At 29.4% G+C, this 16062-nt stretch overlaps 1 protein-coding gene across 1 annotated transcript; it reads left to right on the plus strand.

The window, feature by feature from the left end:
• Window positions 1–3898: 3898 nt before the first annotated feature.
• LOC124822254 (trihelix transcription factor GT-3b-like) lies at window positions 3899–7065 on the plus strand. The gene is made up of 2 exons (XM_047294248.2): window positions 3899–4458; window positions 4877–7065. Exons 1-2 carry the CDS (start codon window positions 4132–4134, stop codon window positions 5414–5416), a joined length of 867 nt encoding a protein of 288 aa, XP_047150204.1. The 5' UTR covers window positions 3899–4131; the 3' UTR covers window positions 5417–7065.
• Window positions 7066–16062: the final 8997 nt, after the last annotated feature.

Consider the following 16062-nt stretch of genomic DNA (forward strand, 5'->3'; position numbering starts at 1 on the left):
TGCAATAATTTTAAATCACTTTTTAAAAAAGTATCAACATTTTGAAAAATATTTCTTTTAAAATATAAATTATCCGGTAAAAATATGCAAAATGCTTATATAATCAAGTTTATCTATTTATTAACTAATAATAATATAACTTATTAAAAAATCATTTATTATGAATCATAATTACATCTACCAGCTAGTTTCATTTCATTTTATCATACCACACAATGCCATCAAATATTATTCAACAAACAAATAATGTTATAAATTTATATAAATGTTTCTTCAAATTTATTAATAATTTATAAATATTAAATAATATTTAATATCTTAAATATAATACTTTTAATATTATGAAATAGAAGTTCTAAGTATGTGCTGAAAAGTTGAAAACAGTGCATAAAAAAATTGCCATATGTATGGTGCGAGAAGCTTCCAAACAGTGATGAGCACGTGTCAATCTAAGAATCTTACGGGTGTTTTCACCAACTTTAACCTACATACGCAATTTTGACAATACTTCATGGAACTGCAACGTGTCGTGTTTCTATTAGTCCAAAGTGACGAGGTAGCTAATGTACTTCACCTCCTACAAATTGTACCATGGTCTACGCCAGAATTAATGCATGTTTTCTTATTTTAGTATTCATCTTTAATAAATTAGTTTTAAAAGTATCAAGCACTAGTATTTACGAAGGTACATCAGGTTGGTTTATCAGACTGTAAGAATTGTTATTGTAAACTTTTGTTTAATTTTTAGATGAGTAACTTTAAATATCATGTATAATTTTTCTTTTGTTAAATATTTGCTTATCATAATAGAATATTTGGAAGAAAAATTAGAGTAAAAGTAGAAAACAATTCAACGATAACGTATAAAACAGGCATACAAAAAAAATATTGTAAATTAAATCACTAGTCAAACAAAGTGATTTACTTCTTGTAAAATTAACTAAATTTTTTAAGTCTTTATAAATTTAAGTATTGTAAATTAAATTATTATTTATTTATGGATATTTAAAAAAAATATATTTTTCAATTAAGTATTTGTAATTTAGTTTTTTATTTATCTTATTTCCATGTATTAAAGGATGTAATATTTTGTGACTAATAAAAAAGATATGAACAATAAAAAATATTTATCATGTTACATTATTTTTAATATTATTTTATATTAATTACAAAATTTTACATTTATTAATACATTAAAATTAATAAACAAAATGATGAAAGTAATAACAATCACATTATTCAGTTAACGAAATAATTAAAATCTGAAAACTCGTTTAAAGATATAAAAATGTTACCAAAAACATTTAATGAAAACAATTAAAAGTACTCAGATTTATAAATACTTTAAAACTCAATTAAATTTATTTTATACATAAAAATATGAATAATGAAATCTGTTTTATATATAAATATGAATAGACAACATCAAACATCAACCCATCGAGATAATAATGATTCAATGAAGCACTGAATTCGAAATCATTTGTTTCTTTTAGCGAACTATATAAAAGAACATCATTTGAAGAGTGTTTTTGTTTTTTGACATTGTAAAACTGTTATTAGAGAACTTAGGTTTTATAAATTGATTAAGCTACGTGTATTAGGTTTTATAGACCAACTCGTTCAAAAGATTGACCTAAAGTAGTAGCACATCAACTAGCCCTTTTATTTTAAAACCCTGCACCGATTCATTTATGTTCCTAGTTGGCTCCTTGTTGTGAATGCTGCGTCAAAATCAAAAGGCTAAAACGTTGAACCGAACCAACGGTTTGAAGAAGACGGTCTAGAATAGCTGAACCGGTCATGTTCAGAGAGAGGATGTGGCCATGTGGACCCGTGGGCCCCGCCTTCTTCTCCATGTGGATGGCTGTGGTTGGTGTACTAATATTATTATTAAGGATAATAATATTGCTAATGTGATTTGAGGAAATAAATAAATAAATAATAATGATTATGCATTTATAATATTGGGTAGTCAAAAGTTTGGTTTTCCCGTCTTGGGTGTTGTTAGGTGAAAGGATATTTGAACTTAGTTCAAACTATGTTGGTTGTTAACCTAAATTCCATTAAGTCACTTCACAAGAGTGTGTTAATAGCTAGTATTTTTTTTAATTGTTTTAGTGGATAAATAATTGATAATATTATTTTAATGATAACAAAATTGCATGTAAACCAAGATTGATCAAATGTCATGTTTTATCATATGAGTAACTATATAATATAGAAAGGATTAAAAAAAAAAATCTAGCCTTCCATAATAAGGTTTGAATCCAATGAAAACCTAATTCTTCTTGGGTGTTTGCAAAATTTTACTATTTAATTATGATTAAAAGAGAATTAGGTTTAGTTTGGAATCAAAATTTAAAGTTTATTTACTATGAAAGAAGAAAAAAAGTTATAATAAATTGAAAAATGATTCTTTGAAATATCAAAATTTTTACATTAATTTGATCTTATCTTTTTTTACTTTTTACTTTCTTTTTTCTTGAAAGAATACAAAAGTTTACACTTTTAGGACTATTTTACCCTTATAATATGTGTCAAATAAATGTAAAAGTGTGTCATAATACTATTATTTTAATATATTTACTTTAATAATTTAATAAGAAGGTATTTAAATTTGAAGTATCTTATAATTTTTTATATTTTTAATTGAAATTCTATTAAAAAATTGGTTTGATTGAGTATTCAAAATATTTTTTTTATTTTTTATATAAATATTTTGTTGTTTGATTTTGTTAATAGTAGTTGATATGATTGTTATTTTTGCTTTTCTATGTCTAATTTGTCGACAAATGAACATCTTTATTTCTCTACAAAAAATTTCTCTCTCATTGAATAACTGATTTTTTTTAAGAAGAAACAAGTAATTGAAAAAAAGAACTAAAATTTAAAGTAAAGATGAAAAAATAAAAATATTTGTGATACTATTTTAGTTTAAATATATAATTAAACAAAAATTTTCTATAAATCTGAGTTAAGATTATATAAATTTATAAAGTATTTAAATTTGAAACATGGACGAAAAGAGGGAGAGGAGAAGGAATAGTTTTTCACTTTAAACTTTCAGTTTAGGATTTTGGAAATCCATGCAGAAAAGTATGTATATGATAAATTTGAGGTTACATCCTGGCTATTACAGTCGCCAACCAACCCTTTTTCTATGTCACCATCCCACGAGGGCAAAAAAAGAACGCGCAGAAAGTTAAATAAAGCATTACACAAAACACAATAAAAGCAAATTAAAGAATCTTTGATATCATTTCTTTATACATTATTAAATGTCTCATTGGACAACAATAATACACTACAACTTAAAATATATTTATAAATACAAAATAAATAAGTACAACTTCAAATTTATTTGTATGATAATAGAAAAAGAAAACTTGGTATGGAAGTTGCTCGGATTAATAAATAGTAAATGTGCATTAAATAAAGCGCGGGGAGTTATACTTTTGGTGTCAGCGTGACGAAACTTTGACGCAATGGGAACGCAATAAAATAAACAAAATTTAATATAAAGCGAAACAGAGACAAAGTTTCCGCGTAGAGAGATGAGTCTCAAATAATTTAAATTAATAAAAAATAAAAAGAAAAAGAAGAAAATTTCAATTTTTAAAGAATCCCACAGATAAGACATACCTAATTTATCGATGAAACGTCAATTTTGTGTCTAATGTTTATTAATATTATTAATTTATATAATAATTGGGTAAAAGACCTTTTAAATTATCAAAAAGAATTGTTTATTAATTAACCATTGTTGTTATTAGTTAGGAATGAGAAACAATATAGATTTTTTATCTTTTAAGATTTCAGTCCTTGAAATAAAGTAACACTTTGGCTTGGACACCTAAGCTAAAGAAAATCTCTCTTTTCTTTTCTTCTTTTTTTTCTCTCTTCTTTATTACGCGATTCACACCTGATGTTCACACCACACCTCTACCTACATATATATTCTCTTCATCTTTTTCTCTCTCATCTTTTGCTTCTCTCTCTATCCTCCGTAACCAAAACACACTCTTCAATAGCTTTTTTCTACATCATTCAGAGCACTCCTTCATCCTCTTCTATATTGGATTTTTGAATCTCTGGCTTTCTAGTTTTGGTTTTCGTTTTCAATTTTTCATGGAGGGTCGTCATCTCCATCACCATCACCGGCAGCAGCAACAGCAACAGCAACAACAACATCAGCAGCATCAGCATCAGCATCACCACTCTCACAACATCACAACCAGTGCTAACGTGGATGCCACGGATAGGTTCCCCCAATGGAGCATCCAGGAGACAAAAGAGTTCCTCGTGATCCGTGCGGAGCTGGATCAGACTTTCATGGAGACAAAGCGGAACAAACAGCTTTGGGAAGTCATCTCCAACAGGATGAAGGAAAAGGGTTTCCTTAGAAGTGCAGAACAGTGCAAATGCAAGTGGAAAAACCTCGTTACCCGCTATAAGGTATTTTTATAACATTCATCTATACATATATATAATATATACATGTCGTGTTAATCACATCAACCCAAATAAATCTCGTGTTCTTATTATGAATCGCATGTCTTTGTCCTTTTCAATCCCACCCTTTCACGTGTTTAATTCTAATCAGTGTCTGGTTCAAGGCTGTCTCATCATGTTCACGATTCCGATTAATATATCTGGTTTAAGATTACCACGTGTTCAAGATTTTGATCGGTATCTGGATTAAGACCGTCACTTGTTTATGATTTTTCAGTTAACATATATCTATGGGTCTGGGGTTTTGAAGAATTGAATAGAATTTCTTTGAATGATAGTTTAATTAATAAATGTATGTTTTGATTAAAAAAATGGGTTTTATGTAGTGATAGAGTACTTGTTTTGTTGTTGAGATTTAAAGGGGTGTGAAGCGATAGAGCCAGAGGCGATGAGGCAGCAATTCCCGTTTTACAATGAGCTTCAAGGGATTTTCGCATCAAGGATGCAGAGAATGTTGTGGGCAGAAGCAGAAGGAGGGTCGAAGAAGAAGGTGGTGCAGCTTTCATCGGAGGATGAGGAAGAGGGAAAGGAAGAGAGTGAGGGAGATCAGAAGGGTAGCGTGATGAAAAAGAAGAAGAAGGGGAAGATGGTAATAGGAGGAGGGAGTGGTAGCAGTAGAAATATGGAGAGTTTGAAGGAGATCATGGAGGAGTTCATGAGGCAACAGATGCAGATGGAGGCACAGTGGATGGAGGCGTTTGAGGCAAGGGAGAACGAGAGGAGGATGAAGGAGATGGAGTGGAGGAAAACCATGGAGGCATTGGAGAATGAGAGGATGATGATGGATCAGAGATGGAGAGAGAGGGAAGAGCAAAGAAGGATTAGGGAAGAACTTAGGGCTGACAAGAGAGATGCTCTAATCACAGCACTTCTCAACAAGCTCACAAGAGAACAGATGTAGTATACATACCTCTAACTACCTTTTTTTCTCTTTCTTCTTCTCTTCGACCAAAGCTTAAGTTTAGAGGTTTGTTCTAAGAACTCTCAATTCATACATCTTCCTCATTAATTTACATATCCATACTTTATGCTTCTTCTGGTTACCTTTACCATCTTATCTTCCTCTTCATTTTAATCACCCATTCCAGCTTATCTACCCAAAGTAATCAAAACAATCAACAAGAAAGAAGAAAATAAAATAAAATTGGTTCTAGGATATTCTTCTTCTTGTTTTACTTGCAAATTGGCAAATAATTGTGTTACTTTTTTTTGGCCATGCAATATCATTGAGAGAGGACCAATGTTGATCCCAAAATGATGCTTTCATAGATATTCTATTCTTTGTAGTAGGTGTAGAGAGAGAGAGAGAAATATATATATATATATATATATATATATATATATATATATATTTACATATACATTTATATATGTATATATTTTGCTGTTCCTAATAACTAACAACCGAAAACGGAAAAAGGATCCAGAAAACATGTCACAAGATAACTCATCATAGTGTCTATCCATATATATGGAGACGGACAATTTTAAGGTTTGCTTAAATGAGTCACTGTACACAAAGTGATGTTTCATTCACTTTTGGTTACCGTAAACAAAAAAACCTAAAAAGGGTTTTATTATATAAATATATGCGTGATGCTACTCTCCCTTGTCCATTGTATCTGCATACATATATATTCACACAATGGGTCTGAAGCTGAAGTAGGGTTTTGAATTAAGTGATGAATTGTAATCAACTCGTGTTCGTGAGAGTGTCGGTGCAAGCAATATATCCCAGCCATGTGTTCCAATTAGCTTTGAAAACGACGTTATGGTTGAGATTGATCTCAAAAATAAGAGGTAGATAGATAGATACATACATATATATATATATATATATATATATATATATATATATATATATGAGTGGTAGGGTGGTACGTAGGATCAAAATCTAATGGTACTAGAGAGAAAAAGATAATAGGAAATTGTACAAACATGTGGCGTGTGTGTAAGTTATGTAAATCTATTTCATTGGTTTTCCAAGGACTTGATTGTGTAGTATTGATAGGACATATACAGATACTAGAAATCAGTTTCAGCTGAATCATGATGATCTTCACCCTAATTTGTGTGTGAGATTTTGTATATATTGCTTATTGAGTAATTGAATTTTGCATGCAAGAGTTGATATGCCAAAAGGCTACTCATGAGATTGACCTCTGTGCATGTGAGAGAGCAAGCACATCATCATGATCATGTTAGTATGATGAATTTCAGGCTGAGGTATGAACTTATTATGACTTTAAAGTGGTAACATTCTTTAAGGCGTGTCTTCTGTGATGAGTTGATTTTTAAATTAATAAAATAATTTAAAGTTAGGAAAAGGAAGATCACAGAGATCAGTGATAGAAAAGGAGGTGTTTGTTCAAAATACAAAAGCTAAGATTGCATGATAACTTTTTGTCTGTAAATTTATGTGCGTGTGGTGTGTGTAGGGTATATGTTGTAGATATCTATGGATATCTTAATTCAAGATTTTTTGGTTGAGTTATTTTGTATTTGGCTTTTATTCTCAATGACATGTGTAACCAAGTAATTGTCTCGAAACTTTATATTTGAGCGTTGTACAACTTTTTCTGTCATGATATTTTGATTGCTATTGAACCAGAATGTTAACCTATTTACACAACTTTCTCTGTGAATATTGATATAAAAAAGTTTAAAAATAAAACTAATTTATTATAAGTTAAAATTAGCTTTACATATTAATTAATTGTTATAAGTTTCCTTATATAATTTCTTAAAATAATTAACTTGTGGGTAAACCAATTTTAATTTATAAACAAATAATTTATTGTTTGTATAAGTATTTAGTTAAAAGATATTAAAATGCGGCATGTACATGATAGTTAAATTAGTTATTTATTATATAACATCGATACCGAAATAATGCTTATTGTATATATACATCCAAGCATAAAAGTTTACAGATAGACATATTGTGATAGAAAGAGTATATATCTATGAAGAATTATTTTACGAGAATAATTAATCTTGATACTATAATTATACATGAATAATCAAAATTTAATATTAATAACTTTTTTGTAGTTATATATATATATATATATATATATATATATATATATATATATATATATTTATATATATGTATGTATGTATGCCTGTTTCATAAATATATATTATACATACATATATCGTATATGACTAACATACGTTATTGATATAATTAAAGTTTGTCATATACATCTCAATTTGTTATATTCTCTGAATTCACCCATTAATATATTAGACATTATTATAAATAAATAAAAGTGCTCTTATTGAACTTTCTTTGTTAAAAAATAACTCCTTTAAATATGTTTCCACATCACATAGTATATTGATTGTAGTTATTGAAAAAGTCTTTAACATTTAACTATAAAAATCAATTTAACAATATATTCTAATTTTTGTGATATATGGGGCAACTTTTCCATCAACAAAGTGATGTCTTTTTAACAATTTTGTTTTAAAAATTAAACCGACAATTTTTTAATAAGAAAAACGATGGACCATTTAGGGTAGATCGATTGGGTAGTAATTCATTCTTCTTCTTTTTTGTTTCGAAGTGGACCAGAATAATTAAATTGAGCTAATTACAATTTGTTTTATCAACTAATAAATAAAGTTTTCTGCCGATCATTCCGTTCTCGACTGTTCATGCCTAATTTGAACATGATAAGTTTGAATCTGTCCATACCTTAATATTTTTTTTTTTCAATTTTATTTTGATTTTATCATGAAAATGAAGAACCATAAAATGAAATATAGGAAGAACATGGATTTGTTTCTGAACTGTATATCTCGTCTAGATCTGCCAGGTTTAGCTTTAGTTTTGGAATTTGTGGGATATATTAATCCTTTTTTTCTCCAATAATAATTATATTTCTACTTATAGTAGAGTCCTTTTACTATAAACAAAGGCTTTTTTTCCTATACAAAGTAGTTCTGCACTGAACAAGGTTTTACAGTGATTAAAGTTGTGTCTAAACTATTCCCCATGAGATGAACACAAACATCTAAATAATGTATGAATAAAATTAATTTATTTTTATGAGATTGATTTCTCATTTTTAACACTTATTGAATATTTTTGTAAACGGAAACTGATAACACAGAGCAGTTGTAACTTCCATCAGTCAAAAAAGAACTTATCTATAAACTAATAATATAAATTAATTAAATAAATAACAGAAGTTCAGAATAGAAAATGTGAATTAATTATACAAATTCTCATGCCCCTCTAAATTAATAATAGCAAAAACACGTTACCGTCAGTTTTGTATCTTTGTATACGAAGGAAAATTAATTCATCAAAAAAGTTCATTTTTTTTCTTTTTTACATCAATCACTCTATTATTTTGATGACAATACGTCACGATATTATTTGACAAAACCTTTACGAAATTTCCAAATCAATGTATGCACGAAAGAAATATATAAAGAACATGCTAGGTTCAAATCGCATATACAATACATATATATGAAAAAATTTATATTAAAAAAGAAAGATGAAAGAAACGTAGTGAAATAAGTGGTTGAACCAATAATTTACACGAAGAAAGTAGAGAAGAAATTGAGTAAAAGAATAATTTTTATTTATTCGAAATTGAGTTGTTTTATTTTTTATTTTTGACATCCATTATTGGTGTCTAAAGCAGTGTTTGGATGGAAAAGAAAGAATTGCGTTTGTGTGAGTGGCTTAGCCGAAGAGATATCAGAGGAAAAGAATGTGTGGCTGTGTGCTAACATGCGCACCGACACAAAAACAAACACATCCCTACGAACACGCAAAAACGAACTTAATTACATTCACGACCACACTACTCATGATAACGTGTGTAATGTGATGTCTGTAACGGGTTGTGCCTAAGAACCTGTTCCTCTATTTTAATACTTCAAACTAAACGCGTTTCTGACATATAACAACACTGTTACCAATATATATTTATAAATTTATCACCGACTTCGTATGAAAACCAAAACCGTAACTTGCTTAAATTACTATTTTCAACTATTTTAATTAATTGGTTGTATTTAGTCTTAAAATCGTTTTCATGTAATAATGGTTGTACGGCGAAAGTGTGAGAGTAGAAAGCAATGAGTTTCAAAACATGAGATGTTGTTGTTCTGCAATGTTTGAAATAGTGAAGCAAGTTCGGAAACGAGAGGTTGAAGGGAAGGTGTTTGATTAAAAGAAAGAAAAAGTAAAAGCAAAAGTTTGTGTTAAACTAGGTTAGATGAGAATGTGACACACATTTTTAATTTTCCCATTTTGCTTTTTGAAGGAGGAATATTTTGTGTTTGATTTTGCACTGTTGGGACTTGGGAGGCACTTCAAATTGCTGACCTTTCCTTCAATTCGTTCCACAATTTTCATAGTATCAGCTTTTAAAGGTAGATAACATGGAGGCTCCAAGTTCCAACATGCTACAAAATGTCTCTTTTTTTTCACAATTCATGTTTCTTTACAGTTAATAACCATTCACAGAGTCAATTAAAGAGGTGATGGAACTTGAATATTATATGAGACAAGAGTTAACTTGATGAACATGGTTTCCAAGGTTAAAAACGCTTTTAAGTGACATCATAAATTTAATAAATAATAAATTTAATTAAAATATAAATTTTGGATGTTATGGTATCATCTTAACATTTAATTTTAAGTTTAATTTATTAAAAAATTAATTAAAGTAAATTTGAAGGTTTGTAGTATAGTTTTTATATTTATATATTTGATTTACTTTAGTTCTGATATTTTTTTTATTAAATTGAGTTTTATTTTTGTTAAAAAACTTAGTGTAATCTATTTTTTTAAATTAGTCCTTTAGAAATATTATATGTCACAATCTAGGTTTTAATTAGAAGACTAAATTAATCTAAAATATTAAAGAATGACTATTTTTAATTTTTATTAGAAGTTAAAAGATAAAAATCCTATTTTTAATAAAACTTGCTTCATGTGCACATAAATTTAATATTTTATATAAAAAATCTTATGTGAATTACAAATTAAAAATATATTATGAAATAAAGTAAGGATGAATAATGTTTAAAGATGACAAATAGCCTAAACTATTCTGCTAATATAATTTGATGATGATAATAATTGGACAAACTTTAATGATAATTGAATTTCTGTTCTTGGATAGAATAATTAAGTCAAGCACATTAATTATTGGTCCTTTTCTTGTGTTTGTTCTCCCCATTGCTCTGTCATTTTGTGACTATAATGATGAAGCACTCGGCATTTATTGTCTGATTATCGTAATTAGCTTAATTAAATTAGCTAGAAACGTGTGAGATAGAGCTATGTTTTGTTCCAACCCATTGTGTAATCACTAAATAGATTGAAAAATTAAATTAAATTGGTCTTTGTCATTTGATACTTGATATAGGTTAGAGATTTTATTTCGTTTAGACATGATAGAAATCTAATATATAAATAAGCAAATGGGTAAGTTTCTCTAAATTTAAAATAAGTAAATAATAATATATAATTTATCTGAAAAAAGAAAAAAAGGCTTCTTAAAATAAACAAAAACCTTACATAGTTTTAAAATAAAATAGTAAATAAACACTTCAAAATAAATCTGTTTAATTTATTAAAACATAACTTATTTTAAGAAATAACCACAAACAGATCCACTTATAATTTTCATTTAATTTTATTAGTTGCTTTATGACGTTGGATTAAATCTAAATCCACATTTTAATGTTTGTACTAAAAAAAATATGAAAAAAAAAGAAAAATAAGAGACCACTATTTCTTGTGAAACTCATCGTGTTGTTTTTTGTGCATTTAGGATCAAATGTTTTGGTCCTACAAGTTCCTTCACCATATTTACATATCTAAAAACCACTCTTTCATTAATCAGCTTCAAGTGTTAACAGCGTAATCAAATGCATAACCGTACTTTTAAAGCAACGACTTGATAATCTTTTGCTTAATGATGAATTATTTCTTTGATTATTAATAATTAGGTGGTTTTATCTAAAATGTGATGAAAAAAGTTACATGATTAATATGACCAAACAAGACAACTAAATGGAAAAGAAAAAATAAATTAAAATGGAAAAGATTACTAAATTCAAGATAATTGGTCTTTAATATGAAAAATCAAGATAATTGGACTATTTTCGTTAATAATATATTAACACAGTTAAAGAGGGTATCATCGTGTGAGTTCGCGATATTTTTTTAAAATATTTTTTTAATATTTGTTTTAAATAAAAAAATTTGCTACGTGTCAAACTAATATTGTGTCACGTGACATTGATAATATGATATGACAGTGTCAAGTGTCAAGTGTCACTGTCATGTCACGTGACATGATCTTAGTTTCAATTTGGTATCAATATTTTTATTTTATCTTTAATTCAATCCTATTTTTTTTAAATTAAATAATTTTGTACTTCTCCAAATTAAAAAGAAATTTAATTTCGACATAAATGTTATAGAAATATTTTTAATAAAATTAATATTTTTATTAAATATTTTTAACAAGATTAAGTTTATTTATACTTATATTTTACATTCAACTTTATTTAAATTTTTTTAAATTTTACATTTGAATTTATTTTAAACTACTATTAGGTATTTTAAAATTATTTTAAAATTTTACTTTTAAATTTGTAAAATTGTTATTTTTAAACCAACTCAAACATTTGTATAGAAATTATTAAATTTTACACAGTTTAAAAGAATGAAAAAAATTTGATAAATTTATTTTAGGGTTAAATATGTTTTTAGTCCCTATACTGTCAAGCGATTTTGGTTTTAGTCCCTCTTTCAAAGGAAGGTACATTTTAGTCCTCCTCCTTAAGGAAACTTTGATTTTAATCCTCCAAAAGTAACACGGTTAAAAAACAGCTTATGTGGCTAATGGTAGACTGACACAATTTTTTTTTGGCGTTGAGTCAAGGTTTCTCACCTTTTCTCCCTCTCTCTCCCTCGTCTCTTCCTTCCATCTTCCACCCAACCTCCCCACCCTTTGCAAAAAGGTCATTGACACTGTGCGGATCTAAATCAAAACACATTAGGGGTCTCCCATCTTCGTTCCATTTGCACAACGAGACTAGAGTCTCTTCTCCAGAGCAGGGAAAAATTGCCTCCGCTGAACGTCGCGCCACAGCCTCCGCCGAATCAGCCGCCGCTAGCCGCATATGGTGAGTGTCTCCAGCGTCACTGATCACCACTCTGTCTTCACAAATTTCTCTCTTTGAAGGTTTCCCTCTAATTCAAGCGATGCAGTTCCAGAGAGGAGAAGTAACAATAGCACGCAGAGAAATATTGGTTTCCTACTGTTCTAATAAATCCTCATCTTCCTCTCTCACTAATGACAACGGTGATTCATCGAAGAAAGAGATCAAATCGCACAGTGTATCATTCTCTGTTATCTTGCTTTATAATCAGATGAAGCTTAAGGTTGATTATATAATTCTGTATACCTTCTCATTAGTTGCATCTTAGAGTTTATTTCTCTATATTTTCTGTATGTGCTTGTGTTTGGAAGCAGAACAAAAGCAAACTGTGATATGAGAATTTGCTTCACTCATTCTTCTGATGAGATTATGCATCTTATTGTTGTTGTTTCTGGTGATTTCCCGTTTTGTTCTGCTCTGTTGGATTTGATAATGTGTGATTGAGTCTAAGGGAAATGATAAGAGATTTAATTATTTGATTGATAGTTGCTATTTATGTTACAAATTTCTGGATTGTTTTATGTAAAGTGAGGATTTTAGTTTTGTGAAAGATTGCAAGGAAGATAAGATCGAAGGTCACATGGACCTCATCGTGCTCCGGTGACTAGAAACCGAACGCCGGCGAGGCTGCGTATATGCTCTCTCCTGAAACAACTTGTGGAAGAGGGTTGTGGCGTTTTAGGGTTTAGTGATGCTCAAGGTTACACCGTTTTGCATACTTCAGCTGCTAGAGGACAGGTTCAGGTGAGGAATTTGGTTACTCTACAAAACTTAGACACAGTACCATAAACTTTTCTAGTTTTTGGAGATAATCAGACTTATAATTTCATCTTATTAATTGTCTTCACATGTTACCGAGGTTAAATTTTAAATCTGATCAAAGAATGGTAATGATACTTTGCTCTTTCAGGTGAATTTATCAAGCATTGTGCTCTTTTTCTTTAAGATTATTCTCATTCCCTTAGAAATTTTTTTGATGCAGATTTGTAGATGTTTGGTGGAAGGTGATACCGGTGGGGAGGTTGGGTGGAAGATGGAAGGAAGAGACGAGTGAGAGAGAGGGAGAAAAGGTGAGAAACACTAACTGCATAAGAAAAAAAATCGTGTCAGTCTACCATTAGCCACATTAGCTGGTTTTTAACGGTGTTAATTTTGGAGGACTAAGATCAAAGTTTCCTTAAGGAGGAGGTCTAAGATGTACCTTACTTTAAAAACGGGACAAAAACCAAAATCGCTTGATAATATAGGGTGAGTTAAAAATAATGAAACTCTATTATTTTAATATTAAAAGGTTTTAATATAAAAAGAATTGTGATAAACGAGTTTCATTATTTAAAACACACCATCTCTCTAGAAACTACTTTTCTATAGTCATTTGCCTTCTCTATAAGGGTTCTTGCACCTTGTTCGTCTGTTTGAAGATCAGATACCGCCTGTGCGATCCTCGAAGTGAGATCTTCAAGTCTGCTCGATCAATTTCTCAAATAGAGTAAGTCATTTTTCTACACTTTTCTACAAGAAAAATAGAAAACCCAAATGTATGGTCTGATACAAAGATAATGCATGATGAAATCATTCCATTAATGTAATCATGTATGCAAATGGCCTAAGCTAAGATATGAATGCAATTACATTTTATCCACACATCTGCCAACCTATATGCTTCCATTCTTATATTTTAAGTGATTTATGATACCTTATTGGGTTGTTTACGGTACTTTGATGTATGATCAGTGATGTTATATTTTGGTATTCAATGTGAAAGTATATGGACATATGTATGATTTCAAATGGTTTTCAAGGTTGATAAATAAAATTCCAAGGAGAAATATCTTATTAGGGGATTCATATATGAATAGTATAAATGTAAGAAGCCCAATGTGGGGGTTATTCTGAAAATCTAATGACCATTCATGCTCAATTAGAGAGTGATGAGTCATGTCGTGAGATGAGCAGGAGGTCCTAGCCTTCGGGCCTTTCTTCATAGTGGCAAAGGGCGTTTTTAAGGGCTAACCCTGTGTTGCAGCTTTGAATAGGTCAAATGTTCCACCACACAGGTGCAAAACCTTTCCATGGCTCTACATTTACACTATATTGTAAAGGGTTTGGCCAAGTCCAAGTCATTTTTGTAATTAGGGAAGATGTTTTACTATTTGTATGATTTAAAATGTATGTTAAATTTTATCTTACCATGTATAATTGGTTTATAATTATCTTACCTTTGCTTTTGTGTTGTTTGTTGTGTGTTGCTTTCTCTTTTGCAATTATCATTTTAATGGGTGTGAGCTTAGCGAGTGCATCTTTTAAGTTGTCTCAACATAGGGGTTGAGGGAGAAGCAATGATGTAGATAACTTCCTTTGTTCTCCAGGTGTATATCTTCCCTCTCTTGAAATGTTTCAAGTTTGTCGTAAGTAGGGATGACAACGGGTCGAGTCGAGCACGGATAGTGCCTACCCGCAACCCGACCCGACAAAAAAAATCCACCTGCTACCCGCACGGATACCTGCTTAAAAATTATCCGTAGGTATTTTAAAACCAGCGAATACCCGCAAATATTTAAAAAAAAAATCTATTTTTATAAATTATTAAAATAAAACTTAAATAAAATTACATAAAATATATAAAATATATTATAACTTTAATTTAATTTTAATGAACATTTAATTTTAATTAAATTTAACCTTATAAAATAGAAATCAATGTTAATTTTAATTAAAGTTAACTTAATAAAATATAAATTAATTTTTTATTTTTATTTTTTGCGGGTACGGATATTCGAGGGTAGGAATAATATAATACCCGCACCCGACCCGTTTATTATAAGGATTGAGAAATTCAGAGAAAGTGGACAAGGACAAGTATATGCAGTTGATTGGACCGATCAATTTTGGCAGTGATATATATATGAAAATTTCAAATTTCACGTTTCAATCTCTACATGAACCATCTCACTCTAACTTTCTGAATCTTTCTTTTCTCCTCCTTTTCTCTAAAAATCTTCATAAGTTAATCAATTGTTCTTCATTCAGAAGGAGTTTAAGTGATCCTTGAGCTGAAGGATTTCTTGTCAACCGGTTAATCCAGTGATTTGAGTCAGTAAGTTTCATTTTCTCTTCTTAGTGTTTCAGTTTCTGGTGCATGCAAAGGAAATCCCGTTGCATGTGTTCATCTGCTTCTTATTCTCATTTTGTATCATCTGCTCGGTTTTTTGGTTGATCCTTTCTTTTTTAATTGGTGATCTTTAGGTGTTTTTAGATTTTCTTAAAGTTCAAACAAATTCCTGAAGGTGTCAAAGTTTTCTGTTCGGTCAAGAGGTAAGGGAAGCTAGTAATTTA

The sequence above is a fragment of the Vigna umbellata genome, chromosome 3, assembly GCF_029865625.1.
Source record: "Vigna umbellata cultivar VRB3 chromosome 3, Vumbellata_1.0, whole genome shotgun sequence".
NCBI lineage: Eukaryota > Viridiplantae > Streptophyta > Magnoliopsida > Fabales > Fabaceae > Vigna > Vigna umbellata.

Coding starts and splice junctions, on each gene's coding strand:
- LOC124822254 (XM_047294248.2), top strand. CDS start 4,132: ATGGAGGGTCGTCATCTCCATCACCATCACCGGCAGCAGCAACAGCAA. Junction 4,459..4,876: donor ACCTCGTTACCCGCTATAAG/GTATTTTTATAA, acceptor TGAGATTTAAAG/GGGTGTGAAGCGATAGAGCC.